General features: G+C 45.0%; 1 protein-coding gene across 4 annotated transcripts in view; it reads left to right on the top strand.

The window, feature by feature from the left end:
- The window catches only part of STRIP2 (striatin interacting protein 2), a 52,954-nt gene that overhangs the window by 2,562 nt on the left and 26,054 nt on the right, over nucleotides 1–24,338 (top strand). The window contains exons 2-16 of one of the 4 annotated variants that reach the window (XM_045865206.3): nucleotides 4,411–4,480; nucleotides 7,263–7,337; nucleotides 8,354–8,488; nucleotides 9,839–9,959; nucleotides 10,952–11,020; nucleotides 11,219–11,325; nucleotides 12,271–12,398; nucleotides 13,516–13,719; nucleotides 14,980–15,215; nucleotides 15,480–15,545; nucleotides 16,335–16,398; nucleotides 17,325–17,396; nucleotides 20,316–20,390; nucleotides 21,289–21,386; nucleotides 21,842–21,968. In XM_045865206.3, coding sequence (XP_045721162.2) covers nucleotides 4,411–4,480; nucleotides 7,263–7,337; nucleotides 8,354–8,488; nucleotides 9,839–9,959; nucleotides 10,952–11,020; nucleotides 11,219–11,325; nucleotides 12,271–12,398; nucleotides 13,516–13,719; nucleotides 14,980–15,215; nucleotides 15,480–15,545; nucleotides 16,335–16,398; nucleotides 17,325–17,396; nucleotides 20,316–20,390; nucleotides 21,289–21,386; nucleotides 21,842–21,968 — 1,647 coding nt within the window. Of the gene's footprint in view, nucleotides 1–4,410; nucleotides 4,481–7,262; nucleotides 7,338–7,409; nucleotides 7,923–8,353; nucleotides 8,489–9,838; nucleotides 9,960–10,951; nucleotides 11,021–11,218; nucleotides 11,326–12,270; nucleotides 12,399–13,515; nucleotides 13,720–14,979; nucleotides 15,216–15,479; nucleotides 15,546–16,334; nucleotides 16,399–17,324; nucleotides 17,397–20,315; nucleotides 20,391–21,288; nucleotides 21,387–21,841; nucleotides 21,969–24,338 lie in introns of those variants that run through there. The other 3 variants (XM_064574960.1, XM_064574961.1, XM_064574962.1) reach the window with 3 other exon arrangements.

Raw genomic sequence — 24,338 nt, 5'->3', positions numbered from 1 at the left:
CTTGTGCTCTCGCTTTCTCTCTCTCTAATGAATAAATAAAACCTTAAAAAAAAAAAAAAAAAAGGATGTAGGAGGCCTTTTCCCTGCCTATCAAGTCTTCCTTCAAGAAAAGGACTCTGATAGTACTTTCCTTTTGCCAGTGAATTCAGTATCCAGAGACTCAGAGCTTTCCACCTGCCCCACAGTTTTACCTCCTGGTTGTCTGCAGCGCACTTTTTATGCTTGGAAATGGACAACTGCAGTGATCCTCTCCATCTGGGCTCATTGCCTGCCAAAAGGCTGGCTGGAAAGATTAGCTTTCCTCCACCTTCCACTGCAGCAGGAAAGCTGCTTTTTACCTGTCAGTACATTCCCTATCACCACAACACTCAGGTGCCAGACTTAGATGACTATCTGCCTTTCCTTCCTTCCCTCCGTTTGCTTTCCTGTGGAATACAATCCTCAGAGGAGATGGTTTTGTTTTTGTCTTTCCCCCTGACCTCTTGTGCTTCTAAAGGATTACTGGAAGAGAATTACTGTTGGCGCAATTCAAGAGAGCGTCCTCATCCATCATTGTGTTTGTAAGGGACTCTAGTTGACCTACCCTCTCCGAGTGGCTTAGTGTATGAACATCCCAAGGAAAATAGGAAGCTAGAGAATAATTATTTACTTAATAAGAAGATTCTTTTTTTAAAAGATTTATTTATTTGAGAGAGAGAGAGAGCATGCGTGGGCGAGCACAAACTGAGTGGCAGAGGGAGAGACAGAATCCACAAGCAGACATCCCACTGAGCGCAGAGCCTGATGCAGGGCTCCACATGGGGCTGGATCCCAGGACCCTGAGATCACTACCTGAGCCGAAACCAAGAGTTGGTGGTTTAACTGACTGAGCCTCCCAAGCACCCCTTAATAAGAAGATTCTTAACCAAATAATTCACCTCAGGCCTCTTTAGCCAGATCCCTTTGTTTAATTGGTTTCCAAAGTCCTTGACAAAGTTTTACTGGTTTGTGGCAAACTGAGGAAAATTTGGGACATTAAAGTGAATTTTTCATAAAATGTAGTTCAATACAATAAATTTAAAGGATGTATGCAATTTGGGGTGCCTGGCTGGCTCAGTTGGTAGAGCATGCAAACTCTTGATCTCTGGATCATTAGTTCAAGTCCCATGTTGGGTGTAGAGCTTACTTAATAAATAAATAAAGGATTATGCAATTTATTATTTTTTTTACTAGACTTTTTACTTTGGAGTGATTTTAGGTTTACAGAGATGTTGCAGAGATGGTGCAGAGGGCTCTTGTACCCCTTGCTCAGTTTCCCCTGATGTCAGCTCCTCAGGTTTCCACAGTGCCTTTGTCCAAACTATGGAAGCAACATTGGTCCTTTGACTGATGCAAGGCTGTGTCCCTCAGGCGTCCTTCTCAGGCCCCAGTTATTTTGAGCCTGCTGTGGGCTGTGAGAATTTCTCAGTGAGCCTCCTTCATTCAGGGTCTGACATAAGGTGAGATTCTGGCCTTTCAGGTAGAAGACCGCAGAGGTGACTGTCCTTCTGGTCACATCATAGCAGGGAACATGTGACATCTTGTCACCGGGATGCTGGCTCTTGGCCCTGCTGAAGGATGTATGCAATTTAAAACAGTGTTTTTCAAACGTAGGGGGTAATCTGTGAGTTGATGCCAACATTTTTTTTAAAGAAATAGAATAATAGAAAATATCTACATCACATATAGTAATAGTGATACTATTTTGTTAAACTTTGGTCCAGTTTTGTGTGTGTGTGTTGGGACGTAATGTAAAGTTTATTTATTCTTTGATTTACAATCCAAAAACTTTGAAAAACATGCTGTTAATGACTCTTTTATTCTAATATTGTGTCCTCATTTTGGGAGTATTAAACTATCCTTTTTTGAAATATATATTTTAAAAAGGTTTTTAAGTCTCTACTTATCAGAACTACCTAATGTCATTCCCACCCTCCACCTTTTTTTTTTTTTTTTTTTTCTTTTGGTCTCTGTAACCTGGAAGTATTTGGAAAGCTTTGCTATAGTGGATTTAAATATGATTTGCATTGATGGCAGTGTAAATTGATAAAGTGGTTTTGGAAAACAACTTGTCATACACAAAGAACCATACAAGTATTCATTCATAAGGTTTGATGCAATTCATTTCCTTTTCAAGAATCTATCCTTAGTTGAAAAAAAAGAATCTATCCTTAGGAAAGTTCCTAAATATGAAAAAAATTATAAGTGTATCACAGCTTCATACATATAGTAAAAAAAAAAATTTGAAAACAACTTAAATGTTCAACAATAGAGAACTGGTTAAGAAAACCAATTATCTGTCCACTTAGCTGTACACTTAGCTGTTTAAAATGATAGTCATGATAATATGAGAATAATGCCTTTATAATATAATATTAAAATTTTAAGTACAGTAGGTAAAGTTCAAAGTAGTATAACCGGGCGCCTGGGTGGCTAAGTTGGTTAAGCATCTGCCTTCAGCTCAGGTCATGATCCCAGGACCCTGAGATGAGTCCCACATCCGCCTCCCTGCTCAGCCAGGAGTCTGCTTCTCCCTCTCCCTCTACCCCTCCCCTCTGCTCCAGTGCTCTCTCTCTCTCTCTCTCAAATAAGTAAATAAAATCTAAATAAAATAACAAACAAACAACAAAGTACTGTAACCATCTACATAGTACTACCAAGTGCTGGGTAGTGTCCTAAATGCTTTTTCTCTATTAACTCATTGAGTCCTTATAATGACCCTATGAGTTATCTTCATTTTACAGATAAGAAAACTGAGCACTTCGTTTTCCAATAATTCCCTGGCACCAATTCAGTTCTGACACTATCTGTAGTTAGCACACACCCCACAAGTTAAGGGCTCAGTCTCATAAGACAGTCCCCATTTCAGATGCCAGCCACACCTGGGGCCCCCAGGCTACACGCACTTCTACCTGGCCAACTGTAAATTCAGAGGTTCCATGACCACCCCCACCCCTAACCCCGCCATCCCCAGATTCCATAATTTGCTACAGTGACTCACAGAATTCAAAAAACTGTTCTGCTTATGATTACAATTTTGTTATAAAGGATAAAACTCAAGAATAGCCAAATGAAGAAAGGCAAAGAAGAAGGTATGGGGGTGAGATGGTGCAGAAATTGAACGCCCTCTAGGTTTCACCCTTCTAGCACTTTGGTGTACCCAAACCTCATTGTTTTAGGGCTTTTATGGAGTTTCATTACTTAGGCATGGTTGATTAAACCATTGGCCACTGTTTGAACTCAATCATCAGCTTCCTCCCCTCTCTGGATGTGGGGCGAGCCCTGAAACTCTTAAAGGCTCACCAGGAGTCATCTCATTAGCATAAACTCAAGTATTGTTGACTGGGGCTTATGAATTACACTTCTATCAGGAAATTTCAGAGGTTTTAGGAGCTCTGTGCCTGGAACAGGGTCAAAGACCAAATACATTTTTTATACCACACTGAGGCACAGACAGGTTAAGTAACTTGCTCAAGATTTCAATAGGTGATAGCTGAGATTCAAAAAATTTTAAATTTGTATATAATGTATGCTGGTAGGAAATAACTCCAAAATGCTTAAAGAGGTTAGGGGGTGGGATCACATTAAAATATTTTTATATAGTATTAATAAATTTATACATACAACATCATAGGAAATCTAGCTTTAAAACAACTTGGAGTAGGGGCACCTGGGTGGCTCAGTCGTTAAGCATCTGCCTTCGGCTCAGGTCATGATCCCAGGGTCCTGGGATTGAGCCCCGCATCACATCGGGCTCCATGCTCAGTGGGAAGCCTGCTTCTCCCTCTCCCACTCCCCCTGCTTGTGTTCCCTCTCTTGCTGTCGCTCTGTCAAATAAATAAAATCTTTAAAAAAAAAAAAAACCAAGTTGGAGTAGAAATACTACCTTATTTGACAGTCCTGAAGTTGTGGAACACTAGAGCTGAGGGACTTTTTTTTTTTTTTTAATAAATGAACTATGATCCAAAAAACGAGATTTGCCCAAAATCATACAGTGGGTTAATGACATAGCTGAAATTAGAATCCAGCTCACCTCTTTTGTTTTAGTTCATCTCATTGTTCTAGAAATCAGCTACATGCTCTTCAGGTCCATGTTTATGTAGGTCAGATACAGGCACAGATTGCGTAGCTTTCATATCTGGTCACAATCCTACCCTTTACCCAGATTTTCTGATTTTATATAGGAACCTTCAGCCCTGCCCTGTACTGAGCCTTGGATTTTGGCTTGGAGGAGGGCACCTCTTGCATTAAAGGCCCAGATGGGACTCTCCTAGCTGCCTCCCTGATCTAACGCCTCTAAGAGAAGAAGAGAGTATAATGAGTATTAAATGAGAGTGTAATATCCTTTTTCATTCCTTTTCCCAAGTTACTGCAAAGTCTTCTCCATTACAGGGCTCTGTGGACTGCCCCACTCTGGAATTTGAGTATGGAGATGCAGATGGGCACGCAGCAGAGTTGTCAGGTATGAGGTAGAGATGGTCTGTGGAGAGTGGAAGCATAGCCAGGAGGAGAGGGCAGGGGTCTGTGACCTTCCCTGGCAGCTTGTCTGTTCTCCACATTCCCTCTTCTCTCCAACCTCCCGCAGTAAATATGTTTGTTTTTACATTTCTTTCTGTGAATTCTCCTTTGGCTACAGTATTCTTCACTTTTATTCTATCACTCTTTTCTGCTCATCCTTCTTTATTCTCTTTTGGTGCACTCTCAAATCTGTTTTCTTTCCACCTTTTCCCTATTCCTCCTGTTTCTTTTCCCATATTCACTCATATCTTTGCATGCATGCCCCCTTCTTTCTGCCACCCTCTCCCTCTCTCTCTCTGTCTGGGTTTTAGCTTAGGCTAAGTGTGATCTCCTCACACTAAGAGCCTCCATGCTACACGTGCTATGAATGCCAGTTATTAATAAATGAGCTTTGGGTGGCAGTGGTGTGAAAATTAAATATTCTGTCACATGGAAGTGACACTTTGAGACATGCTTTTTCAGAGAAAAGAGACAAGAACTTTTAAAGAAGTACTTGTGAAGAAGCACAGGGAATAAATTTGTGATGAGTGACAAAGAGAGAGCTGAGTTTAATAACCAACAAAGGATTAGAATTCCAAATAATATAAATATATTTCATATGTGTATGTGTGTGCATGTATGTGTGTGTAGAAAGAGAGAAGAGAGAAGAACAACCCAATAGACAAATAGTCAAAGAATATGAATAAGAATTCAGAGAACAGAAAACCATATGGTCAATAAATATATGAAAAGATGTTCAACTACATTAGTAAATGAGGAAAAGCAAATTAAAATATGAGGTATTGTTTCACATCCATCGGATTGCAAAACTTAAAAGCCTGAAGTTAGTGAGGGTGCAGAGAAATGAGTACTTTTATACACTGCTTGGCATGAGGGAGCAGAATATAAAATTGGAAAGCAATTTGGTCATATCTAGCAAAGTTGAAGATGCACACATAATGACACAGTGACTCTAGATGTACACTTTAAAGAACATTTGGGCACAAGAAAACATGTATAAACATGTTTATTGTGGCCATTATGAAAAATTTAAAACCACTCAGGGGAATGGATAAACTGTAGCGTATCAATATAGGCTACCACTTAGCCGTTAGAATAATTGATCTATATCAATATGTTTCAATATCAATAAATGTTAAAAACATAGTGTTGAGAGTGAAAGAAGCAGTGACAAAATAATTTATACATGCATCCGAATACTGCTTAAACACACAAACCTAAAAGATATTTCTGGGAAGTCTAGTTGCACACTTGATTAAGAACAGTGTCAGTTAAGTAAATGGATGTGTTCAGTACACTGTTATGTAAAAAACTATTGAAAGACATACTAAGAATTGTTTCTAAGAAAAATAATATATATAATATCCTGTTTGGATAGAAGCTTTCAAACACAACAATGTCATGTTGTTTACAGGTATATACATATGCAGGAAAAGTAGAAAAACAGGCATGTAAAGGATACACACCAATGTCATTAAAATGGTTAAATCTTGAGAGGGGAATAAGACTGGGGAGGAAAAGGAAACTTAAGATGTCTGAAGTAAATATAACAAGTGTAAACGTTTGTTTAATCTGGGTAGAAGATACACAGGTATCTTATGTATTCTATATCTATGAAAATTCATGATCTAAAATTTAAAAATAAAAACAAAAATATTTTAGTACCTAACAGCCTTGCTCCCTTTTCTGACTGGGTTCATGCTGTGCTCTTAAAAAACATACATGCACACTACCCACTGAGCACTGAAGAATATCAGAGTCAGAGATGGGATTTGCTTCTGGTCAATCCAGGATTCTGGAACTCAGGACTCAAAAGCCCTGGCTCCCAGACAAGGTGTTTCTCAACCATTAGACAGCTGGCTGGAACATAAGTGAATTTCTCTTTGTGAATTATCTACGACCTAGTTAAATTTCCAGCAAGGGTCTGTTACAGAGTTTTGAGGAAATCTGTTCTGTCACCTATTGACTTCTCAACTTCAATTCTTTATCCTCTGTAAGATGAGGGTACTTCCTGGTATAATGTTCTGGCGTGTGTGTGTGTGTAGGAAAGGCATTTTATTTCTCATAAACTCTGCATTTTGTATTCAGAGCCTATTGTTAACAAAGTTAGATTTTCTTGGGCATAAGCAGCCCTTTGGCAACAATAGCTGCTTCTATGTTGTTTGATGCTGTGTCTTCCTGGGTGGCCAGGGGCAGGAACCTAAACTTCTATACCCTTTGAGGAAACTCAGCAGGGAGAGAATGAACTGGCTCCAACCCCAAAGGGCCATCTAACACATACTCTCCAGCCTTTACTCTGGTTCCGTGAATAGCACAAGGATCTTGCCTCTAAATTTCAGGCATTGTGCTGCCCCTCTCTTCCCTAGAGACAGGATAGTTTCAGTCTGGGTTGACAAGCAGAAGGGTTGCAGCCCTAAGAAACAGGATTGATGACAGTAAGCCCTTTCTGGTCCATCCCTTCTCCTGGCCCTCACCAGCGTTGAAGACTGCCTTCTCTGCTGTAGCAGCCAGCTGGCAGGAGGAGGACAGGTTTGATGGTTTAATCACCCAGGGACACAAGTGGCTATTTTTAACTGCTCCGAAAGGGAGGAAGCTGGCTCTGGATTGAATTGGACACAGGAATGTGTTGGAAGCATTAGCTCTTTCATGCCACCCTCTCCACCCCAGGCCCCTTCTGTAAGGGTCTGCTGAATGTTTGTGACTCTGTCCTGTCTTTCCTAACACAGAATTATATAGCTACACTGAAAACCTGGAATTCACCACTAACAGGAGGTGCTTTGAAGAAGATTTCAAGACTCAAGGTGATCCCAGATTCTTATTCATAGAGACCTTCTTTCCTCCCCCACACCCCATAATATCCCAGCCCGATCTAGAAAAAGCCCAAAACAAAGTATGATTCTTCTTCATCCTCTCCATAACCACTTCTCTATCCCTTCTTCCATATGGGACACAGAGTTTCCTATAGCTCAAGTGGAGAGGCCATGGAATGGAAGCAGGAAAAGCCTGAGCTTGGTCCCTTTCACTGATATAAAGGGCCCAGAGAACAGAGGGATGGGAACTGGGCTGGTGCCTTGCTGCCTGATTGAACTCTGTGCCTAGTGTAGTCCTTGACTTTAACATTCAATCCCTGCCTCCAACTCTGCCTCACTCCTAATTGCATCTAATAATAATTCCATGTGTCCACACTGATCCTCTCAGACCTCCATCTCCTTACTTGGTCAGTGAATTCAGTTTGCAGCTCAACAGATGTGTGGTGAGAACTGTTTTGTGTGAGATGCAGGGGCCAGGGCTGAAAGTGAATTTGCAGAATCTTCAAAGAGATTATAGTCCAGTGGCAGAGGGGAGGTGTGTACATCACAAAACTCACTGAAGCCAAAAGGAAAGTGGTAAGTATCATAAGAGAAGTAAAAGATATCTTGGGGGGATTGGAGGCAGGGTAGTATCTTGGGGGACAGAGCTTCTGGCTGGAGCATTAGTGGGAAAGAGGTAATTTAGTATTGGATCTGTAATGATGAATAGGAATTGGATATGTAGGGAGAGAGGGAACTCCTTGAAAAGGCAGAGAGATAGGACAGAATAGGCTCTGTGTGGAGAATAAAGGGGATATGGAGGAAGATGAGCTGCAGAGTGGATTCAGCCAGACCTTTGTGGGTCCTTTACTTTTCCAATCTCTTATTCTTTCTCAGCTAAATAAAGAAAGCTTTTGAAGAGAAGAATTTGTTGGGGGTGGGGATCAGAGATGGGTATGTTATCAGGAACCTTTCCAGGAAGGGGAGGCAAAAGCTGACACTGGATCTGTATGGCCTTCTTTCCCCAGTGCAGGGCAAGGAGTGGCTGGAGTTGGAGGAAGATGCCCAGAAGGCCTATGTGATGGGACTCCTGGACCGACTGGAGGTGGTCAGTAGGGAACGGCGACTGAAGGTGGCCCGGGCTGTTCTGTACCTGGCCCAAGGCGAGTGGCCACCTTTGCCAGCTTGAGCTGGGTGAAAACTAGGGAGAGAAATGTTGTTATCAGGACTAGGATGAGGCAAGCCATGCTAAGAAAGCAAGGCCCCTGCCTCTCAAGGACAGATCTTGTCAAGTGCTAGGAGTAACCTGATGCTTATAAGGAAGTTAAGGAGATGGTGGGGGTACTATGTTGGATCCCTTGGAATTGGCCTTTATCTTGCCACGCATGGCAAGATTTCTTATAAAGTTCTTTTTTCCTTCATGTGGGCTATAATCATATGTGGAGATTTAGTAAGAGAGTCAGTGTGGCTAGAGTTGATGTACCACCAGCTGAGCATGGAGGCTTCTTTCTTCAGCTATGGCACTGACCTCCACTGAGGGGAGGTAGTGTGGTGCCCCAGATTCACACATGGACCTTCTGCGTTATTTCTCCTTGGCATTTAGAGAGTTCAAGCCAGTATAGCAGCAGGAGCAGATGCAGTGTGTAAATGGGATCAGAACTCAGCGAGATTAATTGAGAAAACCTTCCCAGAAGAGACCTATTAGCCAGGTGTTGGAAAGAGAAATGAGATAACCTAACTGGAATAGTAAAAATATGCCCTGAGATCATAATAAGAGGACTATTGGCAGAACCAACTAGCTGGGAGCTAAAACAACAACAACAACAAACAAACAAACTATAAAAGAAAATAATAAATGGATAGGAATAAGAGTGGTAAAGGGAAGACGATAGCAAACAAGGCAGTGGCTAACCCTATCTCTCGGGTCTGGTGCTCTGGCCAACTTCCAACTGCTAGTACCTTTAACTTTTTACCTGAGGGCTTTCTCTGCAGTCCATATAGGGTAGCCAGGACGTGCTAGGGAATTAATGTGCTCCCCTAGTCCAGTAGCACTGATCAATGAATGACAGGAGGTAGTGGATGAATAGCCCAATTACCTCACCCTTCTTGGGTGGGATGATTCTGAGGGTATAAAACATATACTGTTTCCCAGAGCTTCCCCCAACCTGAGTTCAGCTCCTTAGCTGCCTTTTCTTCCCTATCTCACTTCCCCACTTCTCTACTAATGGTTCCTGGGATCATCTCCCAAATAAACTGCTTGCATTCGAATCCTCTCTGGATCTGCTTCCCAGGGAACTCAAACTTAAGACGGGCCAGTGATAAGCACATTGGACCTGACTCTGGAGACTGTTTCTCCTCTTTCCTGCCTCATTCAAGGAGGTTCTGGAGGGCCCTTGCCGTACTTTGTCAGCCTAATTGTTGGGCAAGGTGTTGGAAGATAGACTTAAGATCATGGGGCAGGGTGGAAAGAACTGGGTACCCCTCAACCCATATGACACTGTCTGGTTCTTTAGGCACTTTTGGGGAATGTGATTCGGAGGTCGATGTACTACACTGGTCCAGGTACAACTGCTTCCTGCTCTATCAGATGGGGACCTTCTCAGCCTTCTTGGAGCTACTCCACATGGAAATCGAGTGAGAAACCTTAGGGGAGAGCCGGCCTAGACAACCTCCTTCCTTGAAGTGTGCCTCATGTCCTATGCTGATTCCCTCACTATAGAGACCTCTGTGGGAGCAGGGTCTATTCACACCTCAGCCCAAAGCTTACTGACAGTTCCCCTCTATCCAGCCATGCTCTCTGATAGTCTGTCCTCTTCCCTGAGGTTGGGCTCATCAACAGCTTTTGCCCCACTTACAGCTTCAGTCCTGGGCTTCAGGGTCCTATCCTAGGTGGGTTCCCTTTATATCTAAACACCTTCTCAACTCAGCCTAACTCTGGAATCCATGAAGGAGACTGTTCTACCTGAGAACGTGACCCAAGAGGGACAGGACCAACTTCTGTTGCTGTGCCCAATTCTTTCCCTCATAGGTCATAGCTCTAGAGGTGGCCTTATCTGCTGCTACCACTATAGTGATCCCTCATTTTATCTCGTGCCTATTACCCAGGAGTTTAAAGAGGGCAGATTGAAAGGGCTGCTTAGGGGCGCCTGGGTGGCTCAGTCGTTAGGCGTCTGCCTTCGGTTCAAGTCATGATCTCAGGGTCCTGGAATTGAGCACCGCATCGGGCTCCCTGCTCCGCAGGAAGCCTGCTTCTCCCTCTCCTGCTTCCCCTGCTTGTGTTCCCTCTCTCGCTGTCTCTCTCTCTCTCCATCAAATAAATAAATAAAATCTTAAAAAAAAAAAAAAAAGGGTTGCTTAGCATCTATTTTGTGTTCAGCACAGTGCTAGGCACAGTGTGGATTGTAAGTGGAGGGGTTATCAGAGATCCTGCCCTTGCCCATCTTCACCACAGATAAAGGTTTACTGAGGTGGCAAAGGAATTCAGTGGGCTCCTTTACCTTAGACCAATTTCTCTTAGCTACATAGCCAGGGAATAGCAGGTACTCACATTTATGTATATGATAAGTAGGGACACAGGGTGTAAAGAGGACTTATGAATTCCTATTCTCTCCCTCCCCCCATGGCAGCAACAGCCAGGCCTGTAGCAGTGCTCTTCGGAAACCAGCCATCTCCATTGCTGATAGCACAGAGCTCAGGTAAGTTGAGCTGGCCCTGGGAATAAAACAAGGGATAGTTAACAATGGGTTACCCTTTGCCCAAGTCCCAGATATACCCAGACTGCTAGTAGTTGCTAATTCCACTGGGTCGGGCTCCCGCAGAGATCATCCCCAAGGTCTCTGACTACAGGCTGGGAGCTGCTTTGGGAACCTCTTGTAACCCTTCTATAACCCCAGGGTGCTGCTGAGTGTCATGTACCTATTGGTGGAAAATATCCGCCTGGAGCGAGAGACAGACTCCTGCCGGTGGAGGACAGCACGGGAGACCTTCCGCACTGAATTGAGTAAGAAGTGGCACTTGAGGAAGGGTAGGGATAAGGTGCTGATGGTGGAGGGGAAGCATAGCTTCTGCGCATCTGCAGAGAAGAGACAAATAGCTTTTCCTTCCTTCCTTCCTTTCTCCCTCCCTCCTTTCCTTCCTTCCTCCCCTCCTCTTTCCAAATTAGCATCCATTCTTTTTTTTTTTTTTTAAAGATTTTATTTATTTATTTGAGACAGAGAGAATGAGAGACAGAGAGCATGAGAGGGAGGAGGGTCAGAGGGAGAAGCAGACTCCCCGCCAAGCAGGGAGCCCGATGCGGGACTCGATCCCGGGACTCCAGGATCATGACCTGAGCCGAAGGCAGTCGCTTAACCAACTGAGCCACCCAGGCGCCCAGCATCCATTCTTTTAGGGCAGAGACACTGCGTGGCAGGCGTGAGGACCTGGTTTAACTTCCCTTGTGTCTATGAGTTAGTACCAATCATGTGTCATTTCTGTGCCTTGATTTCCTTGGTTATAAAATGGAAACAGCCATCCATCTCCCATTTCATCATCAATCTCACATGAAAAAATGAGTTGAATCGCCTTGAAAATATTGATGTTGTCATCACACAGGGATAAGATATGAAGGCCTATGGGATTTTTAAAATATATTAGACTGATGTGGGAAAGTGAGTTGTGATCTATAAAATGCATTGAGTCCTTCGGCCAGAAAGGAACATCTTTAGTACTATTACTTCTAGTTTGGTATCCACCCTCAAGCTTGGGAGCTAAGCCATTTTACCTCCATGGCCTCCCTTCCTGCCCCTTCCCTCTGGGGATTCTCTAAGCCGCCTTCTAAGGAACAGTACTCAAATTCTTGGAGGAGGTAAGAGCCTTCCTCACTGCATTCAGAAGCAGGGTTAAAGGGGCAGGGTTTCAGCACTCTCATCCTCACTTTCTCACTTCTCTCTCTCCTCTTCCCCAGGTTTCTCCACGCATAATGAGGAACCTTTTGCCCTTTTGCTTTTCTCCATGGTTACCAAGTTCTGCAGCGGCCTGGCTCCCCATTTCCCCATAAAGAAGGTCCTGCTTTTGCTCTGGAAGGTGGTCATGGTAAGTGGCTGATCCACCCCCCTCCTACCCACGCCCATCTCATCAGATCAGCGGTGCCCCTCTGCCACCTCACTTTCTTCTAGTCTGATTCCAGGAGACTGGAGCTAGGCAGAAGAATAGGGAGAGCAGCTGTTAGCCAATGGAGAGAAATCGTATGTTCTGTGTCACAGCAGATTACCTATTTCTTTTGGACTGACAGGAGATGTCACTCTATGATTAGGGTGTCATTGCACCTTCCCATGATAGAGCTGACATTTCATGGAAAGAATACTGGTTGAGAGTTGGGAGATCTAGCCTCTGCTGATACCGAGGAATCTCAGGCAACTGTCTCTGCCTCAATTTTTCTAGCTATAAAATGGGATTTACTGCCTGCCCTCCATCCAGATAAACAGAGGATTTGCTTTAAAAAAAAAAATGAAGTCCTGGGGGACCTGGGTGGCTCAGTCAGTTAAGTGTCCAACTCTTAATTTTGGCTCAGGTCATGAGCTTAGGGTCGTGGGATCGAGCCTTGCGTTGGACTCTGCGCTCGGTGGAGTATCTGCTTCTCTCCCTCTTTCTCTCTCTCTCCTTCTGTCCCTCCCCCTGCTCACATTCTCTCTCTAAAATAAATAAATAAATCTTAAAAAAAATGAAGTCCTTTTAAGTGTATGGTTACAGCTTTGTTACTAATTATTAAATCTGACCCTTCACCTCTGGCTCCCACCCCACAGGACTGCCTGAACAACATACCCTCCAGAGCAAGCTTCATAGGGGGGAACTACCTTTTGACTGCAGAAGAAATTGAGTGACTCGGGCTTTATAGCATCTGGTTGTACTCCTTAAAAAGGGGACACAGTTTCCCTTTTTTTTTCTCCAGTGGAAGCCCCCAGAAGTCCCTTTCCTAATTCCTGGTGATGTTTCCAGCCCTGAGTCAGTAAATAATGCTTTATCATGACCCCTGAGCTTCTAAGACTGGGGATAGTAACTACATTTGTCCCTTCCTGTTTTATTACTTCTTAGTTAAGAAGGGAGTACAAGGGGACTGGAGAGTGTGGCTCTTCCTCTCCGTTCACATTTCCCTGACCTCGTTCCCTCTGACTTCCCTCTTTTCCTCTCCTCTGCCCCTTTTATACTGTAGTTTACCCTTGGTGGATTTGAGCATCTACAGGTTCTCAAAGTACAGAAGCGGGCAGAATTGGGCCTGCCTCCACTGGCTGAAGACAGTATCCAGGTGGTGAAGAGCATGCGTGCTGCCTCCCCGCCCTCTTACACCCTCGACCTGGGGGAGTCTCAGCTGGCACCACCACCCTCTAAGCTGCGAGGCCGCCGTGGTTCTCGAAGGGTACGAACTAAAGCAGACAGTGGTGTTTTGATACTAGTAGGCCAAAAATTAAGATTCCAAGCTACTCTGGATGTGGTAGGAAAGGGCAGTAAATGACGAGGCTCATCCTACCTCTGATTGGCCTTGTGACCAACCTGAAACCTTGGAGTCTGTACTTTGGCCGCTGTCTCCCAACTCCAGAAGGCTCCCAGGCTATCATGATGTAACACTGTTCATATTACATCATAGATCCATATCTTGCTACAGGGTCATTGGCCCAGACCTGGTATGCCTCGAGTTATCCTGGCCAACAGTTAGGGCATAATCCTGGAGATAGGGACCCAGATCACCTGAACAGGGCTCCCAGCAAATCCACGTGCATGGGGTAAGGCGCTTTATCATTATATTGATAGCAAGAAGGTTTACTCTGAGCCAGCCATGCTCTTGTCTGGCCCTGGAACCAGAGGCTTACATTTAGGAGGTGACTGATTAGTGTTCTAGGTATAATCTGCATCCCTGGAAAGGTCAGAATGACAGGTTGCACTGAGACTTGACCATGTACCCACAAACTCACCTCCCTGAAATACCTGAGTTCACCAATTACAGGTGACCAGACAGTCATGTTCAGTAATCTAGTCTACATAATCTGCAATGTGATTTTTTTTAACCTTTATTTTTTGTTTTATAAAGTAATGCTTACTCATTGTACAAAATTTGGAACAAATATAAAAATGTGAAGAAGGGAGGAAAAAAGAAAATCACCTACAAGCTTAATAAACCAGAGGCAGTCACTGTTAACTTTTTGGCCTATTTCTGTCCAATCTTTTTTTCTTTGACAAGATTTAAAATTCCAAACTTGCTTCCCTCTGCCTAGCAGCAAGCCTCTGTCCTCCTCTTCCTCAGTCAGCCAGCTGGTGTAAGCTCACAGAAGGCAAACTAATTGAATGTTCACCTAAGCAGAGCATAATAAGGAAGGAAAGTACAGTACAAAAAAACCCCCAAAAAACCCATGCTTTTTGAAAGCTAAGTACCTGACTTTGGGATTATGTATGCTTTGTTCCCCAGACATAGGCTTGGTTGCCTGAGAGGTGCTTGTCCTGGGATTGGGCCTGGTGGATATACTAGGGTTAAGGTGGGGAAGGGGATATTCTTACAAGAGCTGGGTTGTTACTCCATGTATCCTAAACTCTAGTAGCTTATGGGTAGAGGGTGACCTCAGACAAGGATGCTCAGAGTGAGATCTCTGTACACCTTCTCTCCACCCTCCCAACCCCTGCCCAGCAACTCCTCACTAAGCAGGACAGCCTGGACATCTACAATGAAAGAGATCTCTTTAAGACTGAGGAACCAGCCACAGAGGAGGAAGAGGAGTCTGCTGGTGATGGAGAACGAACCTTGGATGGAGAATTAGACCTGCTAGAGCAAGATCCTCTGGTGCCACCTCCACCCTCACAGGCATCCCTTTCTGCTGAGCGGGTGGCCTTTCCCAAGGGCCTACCCTGGGCCCCAAAGGTCAGGTAGGTTTGATAACTCCGGGAACCCTGAATTTTGGGATTAGAATCACTGAAGGCCCAGGGTGCAGTGATCTACATGTTCAAGTCTCAGTAAGCTGGACTAGAAGTCAGAACTCCTGGGTTTGAAGTTTCCTCTGTTAGCTCTTATCTTCCCCCACTGCTCTAATCCTCCAATCAAAGGGTTAGGAGTCCAGAAAGGTTCTGTCTCTCAAGGTTTGCTTTTTTTTTTTTCCTTTTCTGGGAATTGTCTCTCCACTGTCCTCTCAGACAGAAGGACATTGAGCACTTCTTGGAGATGAGCAGGAACAAATTCATCGGATTCACTCTGGGGCAGTAAGTGACTAGATCGTCAGAACTGGCTATAGAGTGGTTCTTAGGGGGCCAGACGAGTGGGTGGCTGGAATGAGAGATGTTGCCTGGTAGTTATGGTGTAACCTCGAGCCACTATGGGCATCTGCTAGTGACTCTGGGCTGGTGCCATGGAATTTTTTTCCTCCCAGTTTCCTAGAAGAACTCTTATGTTCTTAGCCAGGTGTAGGACCTTGAGTGACAAGTCATTTCCCTCTTGGGCTTCAATTTCTTCATGAGAGTGTTGGATTAGATGGTCCCTAGGGGTCCTTCCTGTTTTAATAGGCCAGAATTTTGTGAAGAAGCAACATGGTCAGAGCAGATCCAGTCTTCCCCCATATCTCCTCCCTCATGAATTCCTCACACTGGCTGGCCTTTACAAAATGGAGAAGCCCTTGTTCCCGTGTTTCACTGTAGTTGGGCTACATGCCCTTTTAAGGAACCTACCACTCCCTGACAAAGTAAATCCCCAAAAGACTATACAAAAATCCTAATTTTCAGGAACACTTCTGTGTGGCATTGTTCTTTTTGTGTCCTGAAGCAATAATGGGGGACATGGAAGCTTGCAGAGAAAAATCCAGAATACCGCATGTTGAAAGTGGCATGGTCCATGTAACTCCAGGGGATATAAGTAGTTCTCTATAGTTTTTTTAAATTTAAATTCAATTAGTTAACATATAATATGTTATTAGTTTCAGAGATAGAGGTCAGTGATTCATCAGTAGTTCTCTATAGTTTTGATGCTTATGATCTGGTATATCTCTCATTTCACAGGGACACAGATACCTTGGTTGGATTACCCAGGCCCATCCACGAGAGTGTGAAGACTCTAAAGCAGGTGACCAGGGTGGGCTCTCAGTCTTCAGGGATAGGGAGCCATCATTCAAGTTTGATTACCAAAGTCCTGGTTATTGGCTCTTCTACCAGACACATTCTGTATTTCCCCTGCAGGCATTTTGGCCAAAGAGGAAGAAATTAGGTCTTCTTATTTACCCATTTTCCTACATTCAGATAGATGAAAAAGTTATTCTTTCTTCCTCTCATGCCTTTTTCCTCCTCCTACCCTTCTTTCTCTCTTTCTCGTCCTCGCTTCCTTTCCTCTCACTTCTTTCTCCCTATAAGGCCACCAACTTCCAAAGGCCCAGGATTAGTAGCAGTCTTCTCTGCATCCAAAGTGTATACGAGCACAAAGAGTAAAAATAGCCATCTCTTGCACAGACCCTGAACTCTCCCTCACCCCATCATCACTCCATACACATGCACACAGGCATACTCACATGCAGCAAAACTCTCAGGGTAGTGGTCCAGGGACATGGACCTGTTCTTCACTTCCCCTTGCCCTTTGGTTGAAGGTAAATACTTAAGTATTTCTGCTCGTCAACAAATACGGGAACATAGAATAAACAGAAACACTGTATATGAAGCACCGGCCTCAATGTTAAGGGTACAAAGGTAAATAAGACTCCTACCTTCAAAGAGTTCATGTTCTATTTGGGGTGACAAACCATATACAGGACATTTCCTTATCATTAAGGAAGATAAGCAAGAGGCTGGTACATATGTAATTGGGGCCCTCAGTATCTTTTTCTTTTTCTTTTTTTTAAGTAATCTCTACACCCAACGTGGGGTTCAGACTCACAACCCCAAGATCAAGAGCCGTACATTCTTTAGACTGAGCCATCTAGGTGCCCTCCCTTTTTTTTTAATTAAAAAAATTTTTTTTTAGTAACCTCACCCTCTTAATTGATATCTTTTCTTCCCCAGCACAAGTACATCTCCATTGCAGATGTTCAGATCAAGAATGAAGAGGATCTGGAGAAATGCCCCATGTCTTTGGTGAGTTAAGGGGGTCCTGCCCAGGAGAAAGGCAGGAGGAAATCTATCTGCAGTGCTATCACAGAGCATATGTACATGCTGTTGGGCTCTTATGATGTGCCAAGCAAGGCAAGGTCCCTACTTTCATGATACATTAGAGTTAGAGAAAAAAGAAAGTAAGTAATTAAGGAAACAAGACTATTGAGAATGGAAGATACAATGAAGAAAATTTAAATAGGATGACATGATAGAGGCATCTGTCAGGTAGGAGACTACTGTCAATTAGGCAGTCAGGATAGGTGGACCTCTGAGAAGGTGAGAGTTAAGCTAAAATGTGAGGTACAAGAAGGAGCTGGCCATAGGAATATTGGGGGAAAGAGCACTCTAGGCAGAGGGAATAGCTTTAACAAGGGTGAGAGCAAGCTTGGAGTAGTAGGGGTAGTGAATGAAGGCCTGTGGCTGGAACACAGGGGTGAGGGATGGGGTTGTATGAGATGGAGTCAGGGAGGTGGCCTGGGACCACTTTACAAAGGACGTGTAAGCAAAGATAGGGATTGTGAAGTTGTTTCATAATACAGAAGTAAGCCCTTGGAGATTTTAAGCGGGGGAGTGACATGATCGGATTTATATTTTCAAAAGCCACTGGCTGCTGTGTAAAGACTTTACCAGAAAAGAGTAGAAGCAGGGTGAAACATGGGGAGTTCTGTTTCATCAAGAGTTCTATTTTGGTCATACTCAGTTTTAGATATCCATTAGGCAGCCATGCACATGAGCAGCCATGCAATTGAATATATAAGTCTAGAGTTCTAAGAGAGGACTGGCCTAGAGAAATAAATTTGGGAGCTGTTGGCTTAGTGGACAGTGCTAAAAGCCATAGAACTGGCTGAGATAACCCAGGGAGGGAATAGAGATAGAGGATGGGACCCCGGACAAAGCCTTGGGGCACACCAGTTGTGTTGAGGGTGGGATGAATCAGGAAAGGAGCCAGAAAAGAAGAGTAAGAGAAACACTCAGTGAGGTGGGAGAGAATGTGGGAGATTATGATACTATGAAAGCTAAGGAAAATTTTTTCAGGAAGGGAGTGATCAGCTGTGTCAAGTGCTGCTGATAAATGGATAAGACCTGAGGTTCCCATTGGATCAGGCAACGTGAAAATAACTGGTGACCTTGATAAGAGCAACCTCAAGTGAAGAGGTGGGGCTAGTAGCTTCGTTGGAGTGTGTTGAAAGAGGAATGTAAAGAAAGGAGGTAGATGGTCAACACAGACAACACAGTTTTATTGTAGAGAGGATAGAAATGGGATGGTGGCTGAAGGAGGATGTGGGGTCAGAGGAAAGTGTTTTATAGCTAGGAGACACTAGAATATGTTTTATAGCTAGGAGACACTAGAGGCCCCCTCTATTGGGGGCCCTCCCTCTAAGTAAGTACCTTAGTGCCTCTGAGGCCATGGTCTGTCATGTCCTAGATAGCCTCAGTCTGAGTGGTGAGGATGCTGATGGTCAGGGTTAGAGGAAGGAAAGGGGTAGAGAAGGTGACATCGTGCTTATATCTCTCACCTTATTTCTAGGCATTGCCCCTCTCTATTCCTTCCATAATCTTCTTTAGAAATAACAGTGTTGAATGTTGGGATTGTGGCTGAAGGAGGATGTGAGGTCAGAGAAGAGTGTTTTATAGCTAGGAGACACTAGAATATGTTTATGTCCTAAAAGAGATGATCTGGGAGAGAAGAGACAATTGCAGAACTGATACATTCGACAAAGCACAAGGGTGAGAGATCCCCAGCACAAGTGGAGGGTTGGCCTTTAATAGAGCAGAGGTGGTTCATACTTCACGTCAAGAAGGAAGGTAGAGACCCTGGTAGATTTGGTGTTGAGAAGATGAACTGTCTGATTGCCTCTGTTTTCTCCATGAAGTATAAGACTGGGTTAGCAACTATTGAGGGGTTGGGGGGTGAGGGGATTGGTTTGAGGACAGGGGAGAAGAGAAGGTATGAAATAGATCTTTGGGAGAGCAGGAAGGCAACCTGCTCTCCCAAAGATCTATTGCCTAAGTTTACCGAATGCCCATTTAAGCAGCAGTTGAGTTATGTGGGACGGCAGGGGCCGGGTTATTCCTCCCTGCCTCAGGGTCTCAAGGCAGTCATCCTTGCCCTGGAATAGAGGTACCTTGTGGGAGGAAGAACTGAACTGGCCAAGGATGATGATGGCCTGAATAGCCCTTTGAGCACTGGAGGCCCTGGTCCCCCCGCTTGGGGTCATCGAAGGACAAAGAGAGTTGTGGATGAGGGGGCTGGTCATAAAGGAGGAAGGGATGTGGTAGTGACTACTGGAGAAGGAAAGAAAACAGTTTCTACTTAAAAGCTTCCCTACTAATACTCCTTCCTGCCTCTCCCGGCCATGGGTTACCCAACTCCCTTATCAGCCTTCTCTACTGAGTTAACTACCTCTCACTTCCGAGCATTCCAGAGCTCTTGGATGGCCTCAGACTGACACCACAGGAAGTGCTTCTGTGTGGGGTGTCTGTTCTAGTGTCCTAGACATATGTGCACCCTGACTTAAGCCCATGGGTGGCCAGAAAAGCAGTGGTTTGAGCCAACTCCTAGGTAGGTGTTCTGGCTCCTGATCCAACATGTGATGGGGAAAGAAGAATTCTGTATTGATTCCAGATAATGGGAAAACCAGAATCATAGATTGTCAGGGCTGGAAGAGCCCTCAGAGGACATCAGACCGGCCCAGTGATCCTAAAGAAGAGGACACTAAGACCCAGACAGAGAAAGTAAACCTACCCAAGGTGATATAATGAGTCATTAACACAGCTGGATAGGAACCTAGATCTGACTCCAGCTTAGTGCTCTTTTCATGCCACCCTTCACAACCAAGAAAACATAGCCTTTGTGCAACTGGAAAATGGCCCGGGCAAACTGTGTATTTCCTGCCGTAGGGGGAAGAGGTGGTACCAGAGACGCCATGTGAAATCCTCTACCAGGGCATGCTCTACAGCCTCCCTCAGTACATGGTAAGGAGATAGCTGGGCCAGAGCTGCCCTTCTCTGCTCCAGGACCAGGCAGCTGAGAACCGTTTCAGGCTGACCTGTCCATTATTTGAGCTTGTTCCCTGAGCCTTCTCCCCTGAGGGAAAGCATTCTCTAACACATTAGAGTTCTGAGCTTTCCTCAGGGGCTTCTCCAAGAGGAAGGAAGACTTGGCCGTACTCCCAAGTCCTTCTTTGGGAGGGGTGGAGAATAAGGTGGGGTCCATGAAGAATGTATTGGGGGCCCTCCTTCTAAGTAAGTACCCTAGTCCCTCTGAGGCCATAGTCTGTCATGTCTTAGATAGCCTCAGTCTGAGTGGTGAGGATGCTGATGGTCAGGGTTAGAGGAAGGAAAGGGGTAGAGAAGGTGACATCGTGCTTATATCTCTCACCTTATTTCTAGGCATTGCCCCTCTCTATTCCTTCCATAATGTTCTTTAGAAAGAACAGTCTTGAAGCAGAACAGCCTACAGCTCCCTTCTGGCTCCTTAGAGCCTCACAGGCAGGCCTCTCAGGACTGGGCACCTGTTTGCCCTTCTGGAGGCTGGAGAGATTTGGTTATTGAGGAATGAACATAGAAGGCATTAAGACACTTTTTTTTTTTTTAAGATTTTATTTATTTATTTGACAGAGAGACACAGCAAGAGAGGGAACACAGCAAGGGGAGTGGGAGAGGGAGAAGCAGGCTTCCCATGGAGCAGGGAGCCCGATGTGGGGCTTGATCCCAGGATCCTGGGATCATGACCTGAGCCAAAGGCAGACGCTTAACAACTGAGCCACCCAGGCACCCCTAAAACACTTCTCATAGGGCTGTTGAGGTATGGAAAAAGAGCCCTGTTGAATGGGATGGACAGAGATGGATCTCCTCATTTTCTACTTCCTAGATTGCTCTACTTAAGATTCTGCTGGCTGCAGCCCCCACTTCCAAAGCCAAGACGGACTCTATCAATATCCTGGCAGATGTCCTGCCTGAGGAGATGCCGTGAGTGCTTCACCTGGGTTGGCTGCTGAATGCTAGCTGTTTTGTCTACAGCATCTCTCTAGTCCCCACCCCACCTTGATAACACTCAGAGGGATTGTCAGCAAAGAGATCTGCTCTCCCCTTTCCACTGCAATGCTCTCGGTTGGGTTCATTTTTAGCCCAAAACTGAGGGTCTACAGGGCAACATCAGTGCCAGTGACTGGTTGCATAGGTATGTGGGTGGACATTGCCAAGAGATGAGCTTGCCAAAGGAGAGAGAAAAACAAAGAGAGCAGAGGAGCTTTTCTCCAAACAGGCTCATAAGTGGGAACTCTGGAGGTTTCCCTAGTACAGAAGTTCAGATCTCCCAAGTTCTGGCTCTCTTGTATACATTGTCTCTGACCCAAATACCTGGGTCCTTGTAGGTCGTTCTCTAAGGCTACTCTCTGCACTCACTCCTCCTCTCCCCTTTGTAGCATCACTGTTCTCCAGAGCATGAAGTTGGGCATCGATGTGAACAGGCACAAGGAGATCATTGTAAAGAGTATCTCTGCCCTGCTCCTGCTCCTCCTCAAACACTTCAAACTGAACCATATCTACCAGGTGAGCAGCTAGCAGCACTTCTCCACAGGTCTCAGGTGTTCTCCAGGCCCCGTGTCCCAAAGAGGAGATGTAGGGGCCTTTATAGTCCAGTTGAACATCTTTCAGCCTCTTCTTTGTCCTCCTCAGCGAATCCATATACCTGTTGCACAAGCTTGCGTGGGGGTATGGAGTGGGATGTGAGGAACTGTCCTAGACAGGTGCAGATGTCTCTGTCCTTTGAACATTATCCAAGGATTGTGGGTAGGAATCCTTGGCTTCTTGGGAATGTGCCCAGCCAGATTTCAAGCAGTGCAAGACAGGATTCAAGCATTCCACAAAAAAAAAGTGAGGAAAAACTATGTAGAGAAACTTTTCTATGTGTGAAGCCCTTTTCTAACATTTGAGATATAATCCTAAATAAGGCACAGTTTTGGCTCCTAAGGACTTTGAAGTAAAGGATATGGATATATAAATAGCTAGTTATGGAATGGTAAGTGCCTGATAACAGGTAAGCACTGGCTGGTAATCCAACCTGCAATGGAGAAGAGGTGACTTCTAACCTGAGTCCTAAAGAAACAGATGTGAGTCAGGATACGGGAGTTGTCAGGGAAGGAAGATAGGAAGCATTTCAAGCAGAAATGTTAATCTATGGAAGTCCAGAGGAGAGAGAGCAAAGTACCTTTGGAAACTGTTTAAATGTTGCTGGGGTTCTCCCTGGGGTAACGGGAGATGGGGCGGCCTGGTGATCCATGGAGCTGGAGAGGACGGGCAGGGAGCAGATCATAATACATATGGTAGGACACAGTTGTTGAGTACTTATAATGTGCCCAGCACTCTCTTAAGTTCGTGTGGGATCTCATTTAATTCTCTTAATCCTATGAGGTAGGTCTTATTTTATCCCTGTTTTATAAATGGGGAAGCCGAGCGTAAGAAAGGTTAAGAAGCTGCTTCCCCACGAAGGCATTGTTCACCATGCTGAGGAGTTTGGACTTGGTACTGTGGGCATTGCCAGATATCAGGGAACCTGGGGGCAGGGAGTGGATGGTCTCTGTGGTGAGAACATGGGGAGGAGAGGAGGCTCCTCATGACTGCCCAGTGTCTTTGCCCCATTTTCCTCCTAAGAAGTCAGAACCAAGCTTGCTGCTAGAACAGCAGCTTCTCAGGGTGCACAGAGGCTCCTGCAGGGTCTGTGTCCATACAGGTTTGACTATATAATCAGGGTATTTCTCCACTCTAGTACATTCAGAGACATCTTTGGGTATATTATGGGTGTCCTGGGTGCTCACACTTCTTCTGCCAGTGTTTGCTGAGCAACAGCAGGTCGGGGAGGAGTACGGGTGGGTGGGAGATAGTGTTCCTAGTAGAAAGAACAGAGAACCGTGGGTATGTTTTTTCTGTCTGCTTCTCTTGGTGGGCAGTATGTGGATCAACAGCCAGACAGGTGGGTGGCTTGATGGGCCTTGCCAGTGTGTGTCAGTGTCAGTGAATCCCAACAAGGCTACAGACAAATTTCAAGTTGAAAACCATTTTCCATAACTTCATAGTGGGTATGTATTGGCTGCTCCATCTGGAGCTTTGGAAAATACCCCAGGTCAGCTGCCAGGGAGGAAATATTTGAGCAGAAGAGAGAAATGGGCAGCACAAGCTGACTCCCCACCTCTAACCACACACCCAGGGGCAGAGGGCAGTTTGGCTTGCTGCCATGGCTACTTCTTGGTGATCAGGAAAAGCTAAGGGATTTAAAACACCACAGTTTTCTGCTTTTTCAACCCAGTGTCTGTACTATCCCAGCAGTCTGGGTTCTGGATCTGGAGGCAAACTGTGTCTGATACTCAGTGCATCACAGGCAAAATCCAGGTGTTGCACTCCAGGACACTGCCCACTAGGTCTTCCTAGATACAAACCCCATCCAAATTCAAGAGAGCAAAATGGAACCCCTATTTCTGGTGTTTATCCCATCAAAGAGATCTTGGACTTAGCCCATCAAAGAAATCTTGGACTTATTCTCAGTGTAGTATCTATTTTTTTTTTAATTTTATTTATTTGTTTGACAGAGAGAGAGATCACAAGTAGGCAGACACGCAGGCAGAGGGAGAGGGAGAAGCAGGCTCCCCGCTGAGCAGGGAGCCCGATGCGGGGCTCGATGCCAGGACGGTGGGATCATGACCTGAGCCGAAGGCAGACGCTTAACCAACTGAGCCCCTCAAGCACCCCAGTGCAATATCTGTTGACCGAAGAGCTCTTGTTGATCCATTCATTAAAATACTAATAACGGGGGCGCCTGGGGGGCTCAGTCGGTTAAGCATCTGCCTTCGGCTCAGGTCATGATCCCACTGTCCTGGCATCGAGCCCCGCATCGGGCTCCCTGCTCGGCGGGAAGCCTGCTTCTCC

This window comes from Mirounga angustirostris, unplaced genomic scaffold (assembly GCF_029215605.1).
Source record: "Mirounga angustirostris isolate CCGP_5_RB_7025 unplaced genomic scaffold, mMirAng1.0.hap1 SCAF_12, whole genome shotgun sequence".
Lineage (NCBI taxonomy): Eukaryota > Metazoa > Chordata > Mammalia > Carnivora > Phocidae > Mirounga > Mirounga angustirostris.
The sequence above is the reverse complement of the archived record's forward strand: the minus strand, read 5'-3'. Positions and strand labels throughout refer to the sequence as shown.